This window comes from Carcharodon carcharias, chromosome 33 (assembly GCF_017639515.1).
Source record: "Carcharodon carcharias isolate sCarCar2 chromosome 33, sCarCar2.pri, whole genome shotgun sequence".
NCBI lineage: Eukaryota > Metazoa > Chordata > Chondrichthyes > Lamniformes > Lamnidae > Carcharodon > Carcharodon carcharias.
In genome coordinates, this window is record NC_054499.1 from 4,569,882 (window position 1) to 4,589,919 (window position 20,038).

Here is a 20,038-nt window from a genome sequence, read left to right on the forward strand (position 1 = left end):
CAGGGCATCGAAACTGCAACCCTCCTGGCCTGCAACCCATTACCTTCGACCAGTTGAACTATCATGGCAGAAGGCAGGAACCGTTGCACAGTTATGGAACATTCCGAATGACCCAGGGCTCAAGTTTAATGCCTTAACAGCCATCTTCTCAAACCTGTTCCAGGAATTGAAGAGGAGGAGTTGAGATTATTTTAACTGTGAAGAATTAGATCAGATGAAGAGTCTACACTCTTTGTTAACCAATTAAACACATACTCTGAGGGCTTCCACTGTCAGGCACATTTTACACACGAGTTTGTGGCTGAAAATGGTGTCAATGCCAAGCAGAAATTAATTTATTTCACCATCAAGTTAGTTTTTGTGTTAAATATATGTTCTCAGAATAAACAGCAATGAAACAATAATCCCAGAGGTTAAAGGGTAATGTGCAATCCCAACACCACCCACTGCCATGAGAGAGTAATGAGGTATGCACTGTCCTTTCATTTCCACTCTGGGAGGCAGATTGATTCATTACCCATCCCCACCATATCAGGCCTCAAGGCTCCAGAGCTGAAAGCTAGACACAGGCAAATTTTAGATGAAGGGAGCAAAGCTACAACCTGAGCGCTCCCCCATCACCCCCCACCCCCAATACAGAACGCTTCTTACCCAGGATACAACTCTTCCATTGAAACAGGGCAGCTTTGCATTGTCATCGGAGATTTCTTCCTTCACAACACTGAAAATCAAACAAAGATCAGAATGAAATGGCGTAGTACAGGGGCAAAAAAAAAGCTTTTCTGGGACGAAACGAGTGAATACTTCAATAGAATTTCAATTGAAATACAGCCACAATCATAAAACACCTTCACTTCTCTGGCCCTAATAACACAAATTTACATTAAAAAAAGACTTGCATTTCTATAGCTCCTATTAAAATCAGGGCGTCCCAAACTGTTTTATAACCAATGAAGTACTTCTGACGTGCAATCACGATTGTAATGTAGGAAACGCAGCAGTCAACTTGTGCATTGCAAGCTCCCATAGATAGCAATGCAATAATGACCCGGATAATCTGATATTGTTTGAGGGATAAATATTGACCAGGACACCAGGGAGAACTCTTCTGCTCTTCAATGCCATTGGATCTTTTAAATTCAACGGAAGGGGCAGAGAGGGTGGTGCTGCAGTTTAGTATCTCACTAGAAAATCGGCACTTCTGACAGTGCTGCACTCCCGACAGTGCTGCATTCCCTCAATAAACACTGGTGTCAGCCTAGATTTGGCTTTCAAGTTCCTGTAGTACCCACCCAGTCATGGCTGACATGAAGGACTTTCATTTGAATCTGATCTTGAGTAACTTCTGCACGGCAGTCTGATCCATTCCCACTTACAGGCTGTGGACACACTCCAGTGCTGTGTTGTTGGTGGACTGCACAAGCAGCCCACCCGGGCAGCAGCAAAACAATCTTTAGAGTCGCGGGAGTCATAACTCTGCATTAAAATGAACTAAAATAATGAGCTGCCTAGGAATGAGAGAGGCCTATGCCAAAAATATGAAACAAAAGGAGTTTATTCTCCACTGAGGACAGCATCCAAAGTTGTGCGCCTTCTCACTCATTTGCAGCACTGGGCTGCTATCCGGCATTGAAGTAGCAGAGTTGGACTGGACAGCAGATTCAAAATAATCTGGCTGCTCTCCACTGTTACAACTATGTAAACAGGACTGTTTATATTGGCTGACTGGTGGGTATGGAGGTGGGGCGGTTGCATTGATGTATTGTCGCACTAAGTCAAATAAAAGAACCATAAGATATGTCCTAAGACATGATAACAAGCACGAGGGCACTGAGCATTGGTTAGGGTTACCACCTGTCCTGTGACAATCACTCAGCAGCCAGTTGTGAGACCCAAAGTTCAGGAACTGCACACCACAGTCACCAAAGTAGGAGAGCCACAAGCCCTATTCCTGTATTTACTTTAACGTCTTGCGATGTAGCAGCAGTAACTCTCTCAATGAACTTGCAAGGAAAACAAACACCTGAACTCCAACTGTGATTCTTGTCCCCGTTTGGTTTTTGGACAGGACCAACAAAGTGACAGCGCAAGTGTTGCTGCTCTCGTAAACCACCTCACTGGCTGTGAGCACTCAGGGTTATTCCTCCGTCACCTCACTGGCTGCGATCACTCTGGGTTATTCCCCCACCACCTCACTGGCTGTGATCACTGGGTTATTCCCCCACCACCTCACCGGCTGCGATCACTCTGGGTTATTCCTCCACCACCTCACTGGCTGAGGTCACTCTGGGTTATTCCCCCACCACCTCATTGGCTGTGATCACTCTGGGTTATTCCTCCACCACCTCACTGGCTGCGATCACTCTGGGTTATTCCTCCACCACCTCACTGGCTGCGATCACTCTGGGTTATTCCTCCACCACCTCACTGGCTGCGATCACTCTGGGTTATTCCTCCACCACCTCACTGGCTGCGATCACTCTGGGTTATTCCCCCACCACCTCACTGGCTGAGATCACTCTGGGTTATTCCAACCCGCCTACCACACTGGCTGTGATTACTCTGGGTTATTCCCCACCAGCCCACTGGCTGTGATCATTATTCCTCCACCACCTCACTGGCTGAGGTCACTCTGGGTTATTTCCCCACCACCTCACTGGCTGTGATCACTCTGGGTTATTCCCCCACCACCTCACTGGCTGCGATCACTCTGGGTTATTCCATCCCCCCACCTCACTGGCTGCGATCACTCTGGGTTATTCCATCCCCCCACCTCACTGGCTGCGATCACTCTGGGTTATTCCCCCACCACTCACTGGCTGCGATCACTCTGGGTTATTCTCCCACCACCTCACTGGCTGTGATCACTCTGGGTTATCCCCCACCACCTCACTGGCTGAGATCACTCTGGGTTATTCCCCACCACCTCACTGGCTGAGATCACTCTGGGTTATTCCCCATCACCTCACTGGCTGAGATCACTCTGGGTTATTCCCCACCACCTCACTGGCTGAGATCACTCTGGGTTATTCCCCACCACCTCACTGGCTCAGATCACTCCGGGTTATTCTCCACCACCTCACTGGCTGAGGTGACTCTGGGTTATTCTCCCAGTGCTCCAGCACGTGGCCAGATATCAACTGCTCCCCTCACTTAATCCACAGATGAAGTGAAAACACAAGGACCTCGGCTCTTCAGGGATGTTGCTGAATTGGGGAATCATTCATGAACTGCCATTGTTGTTCTCCCAGCCTCCAGTAACTCCTACTTACCCCATACTGTGTTGAATGTATTTTCCCCTGAACCACGCCCTCCATGTTCAGCGCTCGGGTCCTCTCTGATCTACGTTGGCCTTCCATCCTATTCTCAAGTCTCTCTGATGCCTCACCCACCACTACTTCCCACCTCCCCCCACAAATGTCTTTGAAAGCTCCTCCATCCTCTCACCCCCTTGGGAATCTGGCTGCACTCTCCTTGAAACTACACCCTATCTCTTTCAACACCACCCATTTGGGGGAAGACAGTGGTATAGTGGTAATGTCACTGGCTGGTAATCCAGAGGCCCAAGCTAAGCTCTGGGAACATGGGTTCAAATCCCGCCACGGCAGCTGGTGAAATTTAAGTTCAATTAATAAATCTGGGATGGGACATAGGATTTTGGAGAAGTAGGCCATTTGGTCCTTCAAGCCTGCTCTGTCACTCGAGAAGATCATAGCTCATATAGAGCTAGTCTCAATAATGATAACCATGAAACTATCATCCAACATGGTTCACTAATGCCCTTTGGAGAAGGAAATCTGCTGTCATTAACCTGTCTGGCCTACATGTGACATCAGGTCTACAACAATGTAGTTGACTCTTAACTGCCCTCTGAAATGGCCTTGCAAACCACTCAGTTCAAGGGAAACGAGGGAAGGGCAATAAAAGCTGGCCTTGCCAGCAACGCCCACATCCCATGAAAGAATAAAGGGAAAAAAACAATGGTGGAGGGAGTTTACTGACTTCTTTTGTCTCCAAACCATCTTTAAATACCTTCTCAAAATCCATCTCTTCAACAAAAGGTCACCTTTCCTAATCTCTCCTCCTGGTTCAATACTTCATCCTCACATGTAAAACACTACATAACTTCAAGAAGTAAATAATAGATATACATATGCAAATTATCTTCTTAAACCTCCCACTGAGGTAGGTGAGTTTTACTTCTACAGAGGAGGCTACCAACAGGAATCTACCCGCACTCCCTTCCAACCTGCTCCACCCGATAAATTGTGGGAGTCAGAAGGTCATAGGTACAATGTCTGCTCTGCTCTCTGACTTGGTTCATCTCAACTAAGGGTCAGAAGCAAGGGTTACAATTAGCCTTAAAGCCCCAGGGCTCAGGAGAACAGTCGGCTATGGTTCCTGCTCAGTCACCAGCCAGTAAAGCATTGCTGGAAGGTAAACGACTTGAGTGTTCACGGTCAAAAAGCCTGCCAGTTTTCACCCTCAAGGCTCCCAATGTGCAGCCTGTTTGGCCCAGGGTTGCCAGTATGTGTGAATGACACTCCAGCACTGTTAAGAAAGGAAGGGGGTGGGGATAGGGTGCAGAACAAGAAACTTCTTATTGAGTTACCGATCAAGTTGACTCAGACTGAACTCTTTTTTTAATATATTCATCCATGGGATGTGGGTGTCACTGGCTAGGCCAGCATTTATTGCCCATCCCTAATTGCAGTCAAGAAGGCGATGGTGGGCTGCCTCCTTGAACTGCTGCAGTCCATGTGTTTAGGCAGCTCTCATCCTCAGTGTTTTGAAGTTTTAAGGATTTTACAAACCTGGTTACATCACAAACCGAGCACAAAGTCAAAATGAGGAAACAGTTACACGAGTGCCTAGAGCAGTAAACGTACTTGCCGTCACCACCCCACACCCCTCTGCCCCCAAGCTCATCTTTTCAGATACTTAAAACTACCATGAGCACAGACACATTATTCAGGAACAAATAACACAAAGCGGAGGCATTCAAAACCCAATCCTTTTCAGCAGCGATAGGGTGGAATGTGCAAAGTGGTCAGGGGCCATTAATTGGAGGGTAGGGTTAGTGTTTAATTAACAAGAGGAAAAATCCCTGCCTGTGGATAGGCTCCCGTCTCCTATCCAAACAACCATGGACTCTGAAGGAGGTCTTGTTCAGGAAGAACTGCACAATACTTGAACTAACAAGCCGTTTAATATTCAGAGTTCAAATAGCCCAGCTAATCAGTTAGTTAAAAGGAACATGCAAGACTGGCCCACTGACAAGAAACGAGTCACCATCCCCCAATCCCCAACCCGCTAAGCTCATCAGGTTCACATGGAGTTGGAGTGTTGCAACTAGTTTAAGGGGGTGTGATGTGACAGCTTCACAGTTACACTGCAGATATTTTACACTCATACAACGATGTGCATGTACAAGTTGGTACCATGGCTACCTAAACAGTGATGGAATATAGTGGCAAAAATATTGACTGTCCTTCCAATCTTGGGTTATGCCCCAGACTGTTCACAACCTCTGTCATATTTGACTCTGAACTGAGCGTCCGACCACATCTCGACACCTTGACTAAGACCGCCGACTTCCACCGCCACCCATCTCCACCCTTGTGCCCACTTACTTGCTGAAACCCTTATCCATGCCATTGTTTTAGTGACAATAGACAGACAAGATTTAACAATTCCAACACATTCCCAGCCAGCTCCTGCCCCATAAACATGAGGTCATCAAAAACTTTGCTGCCTATGTCCTTACTTGCACCAAGTCTCATTCATTCATCGACCCTGCCTTGCCTTGGCTCCTGGTCAAGCAATGACTCAATTTTAAAACTCATCCAAGTTTTCAATTCCCCCCATGGCCTAGCCTCTCCCTACCTCTGTAACTTTCTCCAGCCCCACAACCCTCAAAGATCTCTGCACTCCTCCAATTCTTGCCTCTTACACACAGCTAATTTCCATCACTCCACCATTAGTGGCTGTGCCTACAGTCTGGGCCCTAAGCTCTGGAATTCCCTCCAGAATCCTGTCCGCCTATCTCTACGCCTTTACAATTTTTAAGAACTACTTCTTTGACCAAGCTTTTGACCATCTCCCCTAACATGGCCTTATGTAGCTCAGTGTCAAAAATTGCTTTATAACGTTCCTGGGAAATGATTTGGAACAGTTGATTATGTAAAGACGCTATATAAATATAAGTTGTTGTGGTGCCTGGAGAATGCAATTTCAACTGTCTAATATTAGATATGTTCAAATCAACAACAATTGTTGGACCCAGGTCTGCCACTGTATAACACTGGGATACAGTACCGGTGGGGACAGGTTTGTTACTGTATAACACTGAGGCACAGTACCGGTGGGCACAGGTCTGTCACTGTATAACACTGGGGCACAGTATTGGTGGAGACAGGTTGGTCACTGTATAAATCCGGAGTACAATGCTTCTCTTTCTGGTCTGCAATATAAAATATCTTCAACATCCCCATAACTTTTTTGCCCACAAATCTCTGACCCAGCACAGTGTGATTTGTTGATCTGTAATAATCTAACTGGTTTTAATTTAATCATGAAAAAGCACAGAAGCCTCACGAAAAACACTCATTGCAAGTTTCTCCGTAGCCTCAGCATGGATGTGAAGCTGCAAGTGTCAGCAGCTCTGGTACATGGAAGCTCTGCACTGACCCCAAAGTGGAAATTCGTGGATTAAATCGGCAAATATAGGTTTACATCAACAATCAGAAACTCATACTCTGTTGTATTGCAGACAGAAAATATATCTGAAGTATTGCACGTCATCTCACAGATTTAAGATAATTGGAAAATTGGAGAGATGAGACCAAAAAAGAATCTCCAGTGAGTTGCTGTGAGCTGGAAGCTGCTGGCTGAAAGGGCGGTGGGAGCAGATTCAATCTGAACTTTCAGAAGGAAGAACTGGATAATTAGTTGAGAACGAGGAAAAATCAACAGGGTCCTGGGCAGAGAGGACTGAGACTAATTGGATCGCTCTTTCTAAGAGCCAGCACTGACAAGATGGGCCGAATGATTTGCTCTGCATTGTATAAAACTATCTGCAGCAGGATACTTGCGTAGAGGGACATTTCATACCAAGTTAACCCAGGGCACTGAACTAGCATTGGAAGTGCCCAATTCGCACCACCTCAGCTTTCGGACAGGTGTGCTTATCCCTGAGCAGGTTAGGCACACAGGAACTAGACCAGTGAAATTCAGGCTCAGACACAGTGAGGTGAGGGGGCATCGAGGCTCAGGCACTAGTTAACCCACCAGAGACAGGCTAATATTTTGCCCATTGCTGACCACCCAGTAGCTTTGTGGTTAAATACCATATCGATTGTAGTTCCAAGCTGTGCCGAAGAAAAAACCCACAGTTCTGTTCGTGAAAACAGACATTCTGCCTACCACACAACTGAGCAACGGCGTGTATGAATTTCAGTGCCGGTGCAAAGCCGGGTATGTAGGCCGCACGTCCCAGCGATTGGCTGATCGACCCAAATGGCATGCTCCTTCGATTGTTCAGAACAGGTAGAGTACAGACCGTATTCAACCAGCCCGCACTAGCAAGACCCAAAACAAAACATCTACTGTTAGATATGAATCTGCGATTGGGCAGCACTCACTGAACAATGCTGAGTGTGCTAATAGAAACACTAACAATCCATTTTAAATAATCAGTAGAGTTCATAAATGGACTCATTTTTGTGCTTTCTAGAAGTGACATACATTCATACACAAGCACCTGTTCTCTGCAAACAAAAGGAATATGTTCAAGACTTTGAGCAAGGGGCCGGGGGATAAAACAGGAACCCCATCAGAATCCATAAAGGCTGACAAAAGTGACGTCAGTGCAAAGCAGAGAGCTGATGGTAGATAGTGGGTAAGTTGTTTGTCCCCACTTTAAAGCTACATTAAGAAAAGGTAAGAATTCTAGCATTTTTTTTAAAAAAAGGAACTTAAATCATTTTCTTCTTGACATAACTTTAGGGTAAGAGTGTTTTAACTAAAGTTTATGGCAAGGGAGCTCTATCCCGTGTGTTGCACGGCCTGCTGAATGTGGGAAGTCTTAGATGCTCCTAGCAGTCTGGATGACCACATCTGCAAGAAGTGACACCAGTTTGACCAGCTTGAGCGTTGGTTTTTGCAGCTTGAGTGTTGGCTAGAGGCACAGCAGTGGATCCACGAGGCTGAGAGTTATGTGGATAGCACGTTTTTAGACCTGGTCATCCTGCAGCTTAAGGAAGTGCAGTCAGAGAAGGCAAGCTGACCACCAGTCAGAAGAAGGGAGGCAGGCAGGTAGTCAGGAAAGCCCCAGAGTGCATCTCATTCAAGAAGCTTTTCTGTGTTGGAAAACGGTGAGTGACCGTTCCTCTGGAGAGTGCAGCCAGAGCCTAGCTGCACAAGGGATGAGGAGAAATAGAGGAAGAGCAATAGTTATAGGAGACTCATTTCTGTGGCCGCAGATGTGGTTCCAGGATGGTGTGATGCCTCCCTAGGTCTAGGGTCAAGGGTGTCACTGAACACCCTTGAATGCAGGGCATTCTGAAGGGGGAGAACAAACAGTTAGAGATAGCGGTTCACATTGATACCAACGACGTAAGTAAAAAGGATGAGGTCCTTCAACAAGAATTTAGGGAGCTAGGTAGCAGATTGAAAAGCAGGACCTCAAATGTTGTAAACTCTGGATTACTCCCGGTGCCACGTGCTAGTGAGTATAGGAATAGACGGATAAAGCAGATGAATGCATGGCTGAAGAGTTGGTGCAGGAGGGAGGGCTTTAGATTCCTGGATCACTGGGTCCGTTTCTGGGGAAGGTGGGGCCTGTACAAGTCTAACAGGTTGCATGTGAACCGAAACAGGACCAACATCCTTGAGGGAGGGTTTGCTGGTGCTATTGGTGGGGGTTTAAACTAATTTGGCAGGGGAATGGGATACAGAGTGATGGCATAGTAGGGGGTGATTCACAGCCAAATATAGAAGAAAAACCAAGTCATTCTGGAAGGCAGAGTGTAAATAGTCAAGTTAAGGCACAAGGGAGCATGGCAAGGCTGGATGGCATTTATTTGAATGCAAGGAGTCTTACAAGTAAGGCAGTTGAGTTGAGGGTGTTGATTAACACATTGGATACGAAATCACTGCTATCACAGTGACCTGGTTGAGGGAGGGCAGCTCAATATTCTGAGGTATAGAATCTTCAGGCAAGACGGGGGCGGTGGTAAAAGGAGGTGGTGTTGCAATATTGATCAAGGAGTTAATTACTGCAAATAGAAGAGGCAAAATCTTAGAAGGTTCCTCAAATGTGGCCATATGGGTAGAACTTAAAAACAAAAAGGGGGCAATCACATTGCTGGAAGCGTACTACAGACTCCAAAACAGTCAGGGAGAGATAGAAGGGCAGATACGTGGGCAAATCTCAGAGAAGTGTAAAAATAATAGGGTAATAATAGTAGGGGATTTCAACTTCCCCAATATTAACTGGGATAGCCAAAGTGCGAAAGGCTTAATAGAGGCGGAATCCTTAAAATGTATCCAGGAGAGCTTTTTAAGCCAGCACCTAGAAAGTCGTACAACAGAGCGGGCATTACTGGTCCTAATCTTAGTGATAGTGACCACAGCTCTAAGATTTAAGGTAGTTATAGAAAAGGACAAAAATGGACTGGAAATAAAGGTTCTGAATTGGGGGAAGGCCGATTTTAATATGATAAGACAGGGTCTGGCTAAGGTGGACTGGGAGCAACTACTTGTAGGAAAATCTACATCAGAGCAGTGGCAGTCATTCAAAAAGGAAATAGAGTGTGCAGGGCCAACATGTTCCTGTAAAGGTGAAGGGTGAAACCAACAAGTCCAGAGAACCCTGGATATTGAGGAATGAACAGGATTGGATAAGGAAAAAAAGGGAAGCTTAAGGTAGATACTGAGGGCTAAAAACAGCAAAGCCCTAGAGGAGTATAGAAAGTGAAGGGGGTTACTTAAATAAATTAGGAGAGCGAAGAGGGGGCATGAAAAAACACTGGTGGGTTAAATAAAGGAAAATCCAAAGGCATTTTATAAGCATATTAGGGGCAAGAGGATAACCAGGGCAAGAGTAAGGCCCATTAGGGACCAAAGTGGCAATCTGAGAAAGGAGCTGGAAGACATTGGTGAGGTTTTGACTGAGTATCTGTATTCACTAGAGAAGGATGATGTAGGCATGGAAATCAGGAAATCAAGACTGTGGTACACTTGAACAAATTAGCATCGAGGGGGAAGAGGTAATAGCTGTTTTTAAGCGGGCTTAAGAGTGGATAAATCCCCAGGCCCAGATGAGATGTATCCCAGGCTGCTGAGAGGCAATTGGGAGGAGATTGCAGGGGCTCTGACATTAATTTTCAAATCTTCTCTGGCCACAGGAGGGGTGCCAGAGGGCTGGAGGACAGCTAATGTGGTACCATTATTCAAGAAGGGTGGTAGAGATAAACCAGGGAACTAAAGGTCAGTGAGTCTAACATCAGTGGTAGGGAAACTTTTGAAAAAAATTCTGAAAGACAGAATTATCTCCACTTGGAGAGGATTAAGCAAGGATAGTCAGCATGGCTTTGTCAGGGGAGATCATGTCTAACAAATTCAATTGAATTTTTCAAGGAGGTGACTAGGTATGTAGAGGGTAGTGCAGCTGATGTAGACTACATGGACTCCGGTAAGGCTTTTGACAAGGTCTCGCATGGAAAACTGATCAAGGTGGTAAGAGGCCATGGGATCCAGGGCAATTTGGATCCAAAATTGGCTTAGTGGCAGGAGGCAGAGGATGATGGTCAAAGATTATTTTTATGACTGGAAGGCTGTATCTCGTGGTGTACCACAGGGATTAGTCTGGGTCCCTTGCTGTTTGAAATGTACATTAATTATCTAGACATGAATGTAGAGGAGGTATGATCAGTAAGTGCTCAGATGACACGAAAATTGGTGGTGTGGTAAATAGCGAGGACGAAAGCCTTAGGCTACAGGATGATATAGATGGACTGGTCAGATGGGCAGAACAGTGTCAAATGGAATTTAATCCTGAAAAGTGTGAGGGGAGGACTAACAAGGCAAGGAAGTACACAATGAATGGTAGGACCCTAAGAAGTACAGAGGATCAGAGGGACCTTGGTGTCTATGTCCATAGATCCTTGAAGGCAACAGGACAGGCAGGATAAGGTGGTTAAGGCAGCATATGGGATACTTGCCTTTATTAGTCGAGGCATTGAATACAAGAGCAGGGAGGTTATGATGGAGTTGTATAAAGTGTTAGTTAGGCCACATCTGGAGTACTGCATGCAATTCTGGTCGCCACACCATCAGAAGGATGTGATTGCACTGGGGAGGATGCAGAGGAGATTCAATAGGATGTTGCTAGGGCTGGAGCGTTTCAGCTATGAAGAGAGACTAGATAGGCTGGGGTTGTTTTCCTTAGAGTAGAGAAGGCCGGGGGGGTGCTGCTGTGTGCTGATGAGGTGCACAAATTATGAGGAGCATAGATAGGGTTGGTAGGAAGAAACTTTTCCCCTTAGTGGAGGGGTCAATAACAAGGGGCACAGATTTAAGGTAAGAGGCAGGAGGTTTAGACGGGATTTGAGGGAATTTTTTTTCACTGATGCTGGGGGGTGTCTGGAATTCACTGCCTGAGCGGGTGGTAGAGGTGGGAACCCTCAACATTTTAGTACTTAGATGGAACATTTGAAATGGCATAGCATACAAAGCTACAGGCCAAGTGCTGGAAAATGGGATTCGAGCAGATAGGGGCTTGATGACCTGTGTGGACACGATGGGCCGAAGGGCCTCTTCCGTGCTGCAAACTTTTTCACTTGCACCTTTTCTTGAATTACCCAGGGGTTTGGGGAACCAACAGGTCCCAGTACTCTCTTCATGGCAACATCTCAGCCAGAGTCAACCTGCTAATCAATCAGCACCCTTTTCCCCTGTGGTATAAACTGTTGTGATCATTTGAAATTTGGCAGTGTTTGTCCTGATGAGTGTAAGATGAAGAGCTTCAGAAATATGTCTCTCTCTTCAGCAAGACTCAAGATCTGATTACTCTAGCCCAGTGTCAGCCATGGCTCAGCCTCAGAGTCAGAATCCTGCGGATATAGAATAATCTCGCAGACGCTCCAATTTAATACTGAGGAAATGCTGCATCATCAGAAGGGCCGCCTTTTGGCTGAAACATTAAACTGAGGACCCAAGAAAAAAAATCCATTAAACTACTCAAAGGAGAGCAGGGGGAGTTCTCCTCAGTGTTCTAGGGCCAGTATTTATCCCCTAACCAACATCATGAAAATGGAACATTTGCTCATTATTACACTGCTGTTTTTGGAAGCTTGCTGTTCACAAATTGGCTGCCCCGTTTCCTACATTACAACAGTGACAACACTTCAAAAAGTATTTAATTAGCTGTAAAGCACTTTGGGACGTTGTGAGGTCATATCTGGCACTGTGGAAATGCAAGTTCTTTATGTGCCGTGTTGGACATCTTATCAGGAGCATAACCAGGTATGAGAAATGGAGGTTATTCTTTTTAATATTTTAGGGGAATATTGTGTTATTCTGTGAAGAAGGCTGTGTGTCTATGTGAATGATTTAATTAAGCTGGGGAAGGTTAATAGAAGGCAGGTTGTCTGGGGGGTTTAAAACATGAAAGGACATAGGCAATAGGTTTGAGGTACAAGTGAATAGGTTGGAGCTAACATTTGAATTTTCTGATAAGCTGAGAGTTTGTTGACTATCAAAGGGAAGTTAGAGTTGCCAAGAAACACGTTTGCATTTTGCAGGAGTTCCATAGGTAAACAGAAGAGGGCATATTACATTTTATTGACCTGAAAGCAGAGATAAAAATAGAAACATGAAAGATTTTATATTCGGAAGGATTTGAGTTTCAAAGAGGTGTAAGAACAATGGAACATGAGATGAAAGGGGGAAAAGGTATTTTAGAATTACTATGAAGAGCTGTGAGATGAAGCTGAGCTGGAAGCTATTAGCTATAGCTCTAGGCTGGGAGAAGAGGCAGTTTGAATTAGCCATCCAGTCAAGCCAGAGAAGTCTTGGGCTGCAACAAGCAGTCTTGTTCTGAAGTTTGGTTTTCCACAGCAGAATGGAAAAGGGTTACAGGTCATGTGGTATGCCTTTATTAAATCTACGACAGTTTGCCTTGGGTAATATTACTGGATTTTTATAGTTAAACATCTATAAGGGAGTATTGCCCAGAAGGTGTTTACTTGTGGGTCTGACCAAGTAAGGAGTCTTTTGGGGGAATGTTTTGCAAGGCCAATTTTTAACTATGCAACTGTAATTTTGTGTGCTTAAACCTTCTTTTATTCGTTAATAAAACTTTTACTTTTAATTTTTTTAATTCCATAAGTGTTACTGGACTTCTTGCTGCTGAGATCAGTACATTGTCTTCTCATTTTCAGAATACAAAGAAAAAGGGTATGGCCCATAAGCCAAGCTGCTTTCCGAGATTTGGTTTACGCAGAAATTAACATCAGCCGAGGTCATAATAGAGGCCTGAAGGCAGAACACAGCAGTGTCATGGCTGATATCTGGTGTTCGAAGGGAAAGCCATTAAGCTTCAATCTCCACAGCCTCACAGGGACATTTCAAAAGAGGAATGTATAAAGAATAGGATCTACAGGAGTACTGAAATGGAAAAACTGGAGAGAACTTTTAATGCACAGCAGTAAAGTAAAGTGAAAATTTAGGACAACATGTCAGGAAATATTTAATTACACAAAGGATGATACAACAACTGAAAGGGTTAACAAGAAGAAAGGTGGGTGAGGCTAGGACACAGGACTTGCAAGAAAGAGGCAAGCTGGAATGGGAGATGGTAGGGATTGGATTCTGGAAGCACGGGATGGGATCAAATGAAGTCTACCAGTCCCTTCACCCAAATCCATTTTGTTATTTCATGTGTTCCGCTCACTTCTCCTCACTTGCGAGCAGGATAGTCGCTGCTTTTCATCATTGATTTCCAAAGTTACTTCACAAGCCCCCAAGCTGACTTCTATATTCTTGCTAAACAGCATGGCAGGAACTTCTGATTACTTTGCCAACCAGCAAAGGGGACGCACATTCGGTCAAAAGGAGGTTGCAGACGGTTGAGTGACTGGGCCAAAATCTGGCAGATGGAATGTAATGAGGGAAAATGTGAAATTGTTCACTTTGGCAGGAAGAATTAAAAAAGCAGAGTATTACTTCAATGGAGAATGATTGCAGGATTCCGAGGTGCAGAGGGATCTAGGTGTTCTAGTGCAAGAGTAAAAAGTATGTAGTATGCAGGTACAGCAAGTAATTCAGAAGCTTAATGGAATGTTATACTTTGTTACAAGGGAAATTGAACATAAACATAAGGATGTTATACTCCAGTTATACAGAGCATTGGTGAGGCCACATCTCGAATATTGGTTGCAGTCTTGGTCTCCTTATTTAAGGAAGGATGTAAATGCATTGGAGGAGGTTCAGAGGCGGTTTACTAGGTTGCTACCTGGAATGAGTGTGTTGTCTTATGAGGAAAGGTTGGACAGACTGGGTTTGTTTCCACTGGAGTTTAGATGAGTGAGGGGTGATTTGATTGAAGTAAATAAGATCCTGAACGGTGAACATGAAAAGGATGAGTCCAGAATTGGGAGCACTGTTTTAAAATTATGGAGCGCAATTATGGGCCAGAGATTAGGAGAAATTTTTTCTCTCCGAGGGAACTCTCTGCCTCAGAAGACAGTGGAGGCGGGACATTAAATATCTTTAAGGTGGAGCTGGGTAAATTCTTGTTAGGAAAGGGAATCAAAGGTTATTGGGGGTAGATGGGATTGTGGAATTTGAAATAGAAACAGATCAGCCATGATTTTATTGAATGGCACAGCAGGCTCAAGAGGCTGAATGGTGTACTTCTGCTCCTATTTTATACGTTCGTACGTATGTCTTTATCGAAGTGGAAATGGAGAGCTCTATCAAATGCAGGCAAAATGATTCATGTACTTGATTAGAGCACATTTTCACCTCTGGGACTTGAGCTTACTCCCAGCCCAGACTAATGGATGAGCCTCCTGTCTCTCATAACTATACCTAACTATATGCGCCTCATGTGAAATGAGCTTTATCCAATTCCAGCAAAGTGATTCATGGGTCAAGGCCAACAGCACAAAATTCCTAAAAATTCACAATCGACCTCAGCATCCTCAAGAGTGGCCAGTGTGGAAATAAAACCACTCTTGTGCTTTTAGGGCTGCTCCCCTCAGATCAGTATTAACACTTTGCTGTGCCAGAGCAGAGGGATCTTTGCCCTGCACTCAATGTGGATCTGAGGACATTTGCTGTAACAGTGCAAAAGCCTCTGGGATACAAGCTCTGTGCCGGGTTGTTATGCCTATGTGGCTTTACTCCACACTAGACCAGCATCTCCTTATGGCTGAGAAAAGAAAATGATTGTAGATGCTGGAAATACTCAGGTGGTCAGGCAGCATCTGTGGGGGGAAGAAACAGAATGAATGTTTCAGATCAGTGGCCTTTCACCAACACCTTTCTGAGGAAGGTCCACCGACCTGAAAGGTTAACTCTTCTCCTTCTCCAGATGCCTGCTGAGTATTTCCAGCATTTTCTGCTTCCCTCCCCCCACCCCACACTACTTGGGAGAGCTCAACAACAATGGATGCCAAGAGGGAGAAAACACCTATCTCGACACCATTAACTCCCCTCACCTCAAAGACAAGACCATGCTTAAGGATCTAAAGCGTCAAAACAAGAGATGCGAGTTACCAAAGGGAGTTCTGTGATAATTTATGGAGGCCAGGGAATAAAGGCTTCCTGCAACACCAAGACACGAACAGAATCAGCTCACGTCATTTGCAGTGTTCTCCTAATCCTTATATTCTGCAGCAAGATTTCCAGCAACATCCCCAAGTAGGAATAGCTCAGTCTGGTGCTTTGGCACATCTTGTGAATGTGAAGGCACTAATGAAGTGCAAAACAAAAACAAAAATACATGGAAAAACTCAGCGGGTCTGGCAGCATCTGCAGAGAGGAGCACAGTTAACGTTTCGAGTCTAAACGACCCTTCAACAGAACGAAGTAAAAATAGAAGAGAGGTGAAAGATAATCTGGTTTAAGGGGGGGGTGGGTGGGACAAGAAGCGCTGGATAGAGGGCCAGTGATAGGTGGAGATAACCAAAAGATATCACAGACAAAAGGACATAGAGGTGTTGAAAGTGGCGATATTATCTAAAGGAATGTGCTAATTAAGGGTAGAAAGCAGGATGAGCAAGGTACAGATAGCCCTAGTGGGGGTGGGATGACAGGAAGGGATTGAAATAGGCTAAAAGGTAGAGATAAAACAATGGATGGAAATACACTTAAAAATAATGGAAGTAGGTGGGAAAGAAAAATCTATATAAATTATTGGAAAAATCAAAAAGGAGGGAGAAAATCGGAAAGGGGGTGGGGATGGAGGAGAGAGTTCATGATCTAAAATTGTTGAACTCAATATTCAGTCCCGAAGGCTGCAAAGTGCCTAGTCGGAAGATGAGGTGCTGTTCCTCCAGTTTGCATTGAGCTTCACTGGAACAATGCAGCAAGCCAAGGATGGACATGTGGGCTTGAAAGCAAGGTGGAGTGTTGAAATGGCAAGCGACAGGGAGGTCTGGGTAATACTTGCGGACAGACCGAAGGTGTTCTGCAAAGCAGTTACCCAGTCTGCATTTGGTCTCTCCAATGTAGAGGAAACTGCATTGGGAGCAACGAATGCAGTAGACTAAGTTGAGGGAAGTGCAAGTGCTTCACTTGAAAGGAGTGTTTGGGCCCTTGGACGGTGAGGAGAGGGGAAGTAAAGGGACAGGTGTTGCACCTTCTGCGGTTGCATGAAAAGGTGCTGTGGGAGGGGGTTGAGGTGTAGGGGGTGATGCAGGAGTGGACCAGGGTGTCCCGGAGGGAACGATCCCTGCGGAATGCCGCAAGGGGGGGGTGAAGGGAAGATGTGTTTGGTGGTGGCATCATGCTGGAGTTGGCAGAAATGGCGGAGGATGATCCTTTGAATACAGAGGCTGGTGGGGTGATAAGTGAGAACAAGGGGGTCCTATCATGGTTCTGGGAGGGAGAAGAAGGTGTGAGGGCGGATGCGTGGGAGATGGGCCGGACACGGTTGAGGGCCCTGTCAATCACCATGGGTGGAAAACCTCGGTTAAGGAAGAAGGAAGACATGTCAGAGGAACTGTTCTTGAAAGTGGCATCATCAGAACAGATGCGACGGAAGCGAAGCAATTGAGAGAATGGGTTGGAGTCCTTACAGAAAGCGGGGTGTGAGGAGCTGTAGTCGAGGTAGCTGTGGGAGTCGGTAGGCTTGTAATGGATATTGGTGGACAGTCTATCATCAGAAATTGAGACAGAGAGGTCAAGGAAGGGAAGGGAAGTGTCAGAGATAGACCATGTGAAAATAATGGAGGGGTGGAAATTAGAAGCAAAATTAATAAATTTTTCCAGGTCCCAACGAAAGCATGAAGCAGCACCGAAGTAATCATCGATCAACCGGAGAAAGAGTTGTGGGAGGGGGCCAGAGTAGGACTGAAACAAGGAATGTTCCATATACCCCATAAAGAGACATGCATAGCTGGGGCCCATGCGGGTACCCATAGCCACACCTTTTATTTGGAGGAAGTGGGAGTTTAAGGAGAAATTGTTCAGTGTGAGAACAAGTTCAGCCAGACGGAGGAGAGTAGTGGTAGATGGGGATTGTTCGGGCCTCTGTTCAAGGAAGAAGCGGAGAGCCATCAGACCATCCCGGTGGGGAATGATGGTGTAGAGGGATTGGATGTCCATGGTGAAGAGGAGGCGGTTGGGGCCAGGGAACTGGAAATTGTTGATACGATGTAGGGTGTCAGAGGAATCATGGATGTAGGTGGGAAGGGACTGGACAAGGGGAGAGAGAATGGAGTCAAGATAGCAAGAAATGAATTCCGTGGGGCAGGAACAAGCTGACATGATCTGTCTGCCGGGACAGTCCTGTTTGTGGATTTTGGGTAGGAGATAGAAGCGGGCCGACCGAGGTTGGGAGACTATCAGGTTGGAAGCTGTGGAAGGAAGATCTCCAGAGGAGATGAGGTCAGTAACAGTCCTGGAAACAATGGCTTGATGTTCAGTGGTGGGGTCATGGTCCAGGGACAGGTTGGAGGATGTGTCTGCAAGTTGACACTCAGCCTCTGAGAGGTACAGGTCAGTGCGTCAGACGACAGCACCACCCTTGTCAGCGGGCTTGATGACAATGTCAGGGTTGGACCCAAGAGAACGGAGTGCAGCAAGTTCAGAGAGAGACAGGTTAGAGTGGGTGAGAGGAGCAGAGAAATTGAGACGACAAATGTCACGCCGACAGTTCTCAATGAAAAGATCAAGGTAAGAATCCAGAGGGAGAGGTCCAGATGGAGGGAGACTTTTGGAGGTGGGTAAAAGGATCTGTTGAACAGGGAGAGGACTCCTGCCCAAAGAAGTGCAAGGTCTTTAAGCTCCTTAGTCAACCCCAATTTTACAGATTTGAAACAGGCTTTGAGAAGATGAGGGAACAGGGTAGGTAGGAAGAAATTGCTGCAAAGTGTCCAGTTGGTAGGGACATCGACAGGAGTGAGAAGAGCTGCAACCTCTGGGAGTGAAAGCATAGCAGAGCAGCCAGCCTGGAAACACTTCCCTTTGTCCATAAGTCAGCAGACTAGAGGCAAATTTATACTCACTTACTAGGTGCACATTATGCTTATACTGTCAATGCTTTTGTACCATGTTTATGCCACAATACTGTACACCTTGTATATGCTTCAAATTATTCATTTATGAACAGCATTTTTAAGATCATTCATCTGTATGGTATGACCAGCTCTCTGGTTTCTCCTGACGACACTTGGTATCCTGATTACAGGGGCTCCCAAGGCCAGTTTCAGGTGATTTTTCTCTCCAATGTCTTCTCTTTTCCCTGTCGGATATTCCTCCTGACGGCACACATCAGTGTGTGGACTCAGAACCGAGGGCTGGGTGAGCAACTCTAAACACTGCCCCGCATTAACAAACTTAACAAAAAAAAAAGAAAAATGAAAAACACAACTGCTTTGTGGTTTGGCTGAAACCCAATTCTAAATCTCGGCTGATGTGGCTCAAACTATCTTCGATTTGCTTCTGTTACACCCCCACACACAAAAAACAGGCAATCGACCTGACTGACTGTAGCACGGTAGGGGGAGGCAACTTTGAAAAGAAGAAAAACTTAGAAAACCAATGTGTGCCGACTCCAGAGAACAAACAGATCAGTCACTCGTTTGAAATGACTCTGTCCAAACTCAATATATATCCTACAAGGTCCAAACATGTGACAAGGTAAATTAATTACCCCCTTTCAACCCAGCAACCACTGTGTGGATGGAGAATGTTTATCTATCATTGACTGCTGAAGGGTGGGTGGGGTTTGAGGAAAAAGACAACCATGGACTCCCCCAGCCAGCAAAACTGCAGGAAAATAAAAACGTGTCTCTAAGGACAGCATCAGATGCCATTAAGCAACAATGGAAAACCCGTCTGCACCAAACTGGGACAACATGCTCATAGGAAAGTTCAGCCGCCAGATTCTCAGGTGCCCGGTTCAGATTTGGAGATGCCTGTTAAAAGATCAGGAAATAGCACGGCCAAGTTGCTAGACTTCCTTTTGGCTGGGGTTCAATAAAGTTTTGGAGAGAGAGAGAAAGAGAGAGACAGGCATAAACAGATTCCTTTCTGCCATTTTTTTTCCAGATCCAATCCACTTAGTGGTGGGACGCAAAAATCATTTTTGCAGAATGGGGACTTTTCTGTGGCGAAGTAGGGTTGGGGGGGGGGGTGAAAATCAGAGGCAAGACAAAAGGAAGGGGTGAAGCAAGTACTGAAAAGGAAGAGAACTGACAACATTTGTAGCTCTGAACTGTGGCAGGAATGGGGGCAGGGAAGGAGAGAGAGAGAGAAAAGCAAATCTTGGAGACAAAACAGATCCATGACACTCCTATTGCCA

At 45.5% G+C, this 20,038-nt stretch overlaps 1 protein-coding gene across 4 annotated transcripts in view; it reads right to left on the bottom strand.

The window, feature by feature from the left end:
• Window positions 1-20,038, bottom strand: part of dvl2 (dishevelled segment polarity protein 2) — a 59,009-nt gene that overhangs the window by 25,298 nt on the left and 13,673 nt on the right. For 3 of the 4 annotated variants that reach the window (XM_041178976.1, XM_041178979.1, XM_041178974.1), the window contains exon 2: window positions 652-721. In XM_041178976.1, coding sequence (XP_041034910.1) covers window positions 652-721 — 70 coding nt within the window. Of the gene's footprint in view, window positions 1-651; window positions 722-1,292; window positions 1,407-20,038 lie in introns of those variants that run through there. The other variant, XM_041178977.1, reaches the window with a different exon arrangement.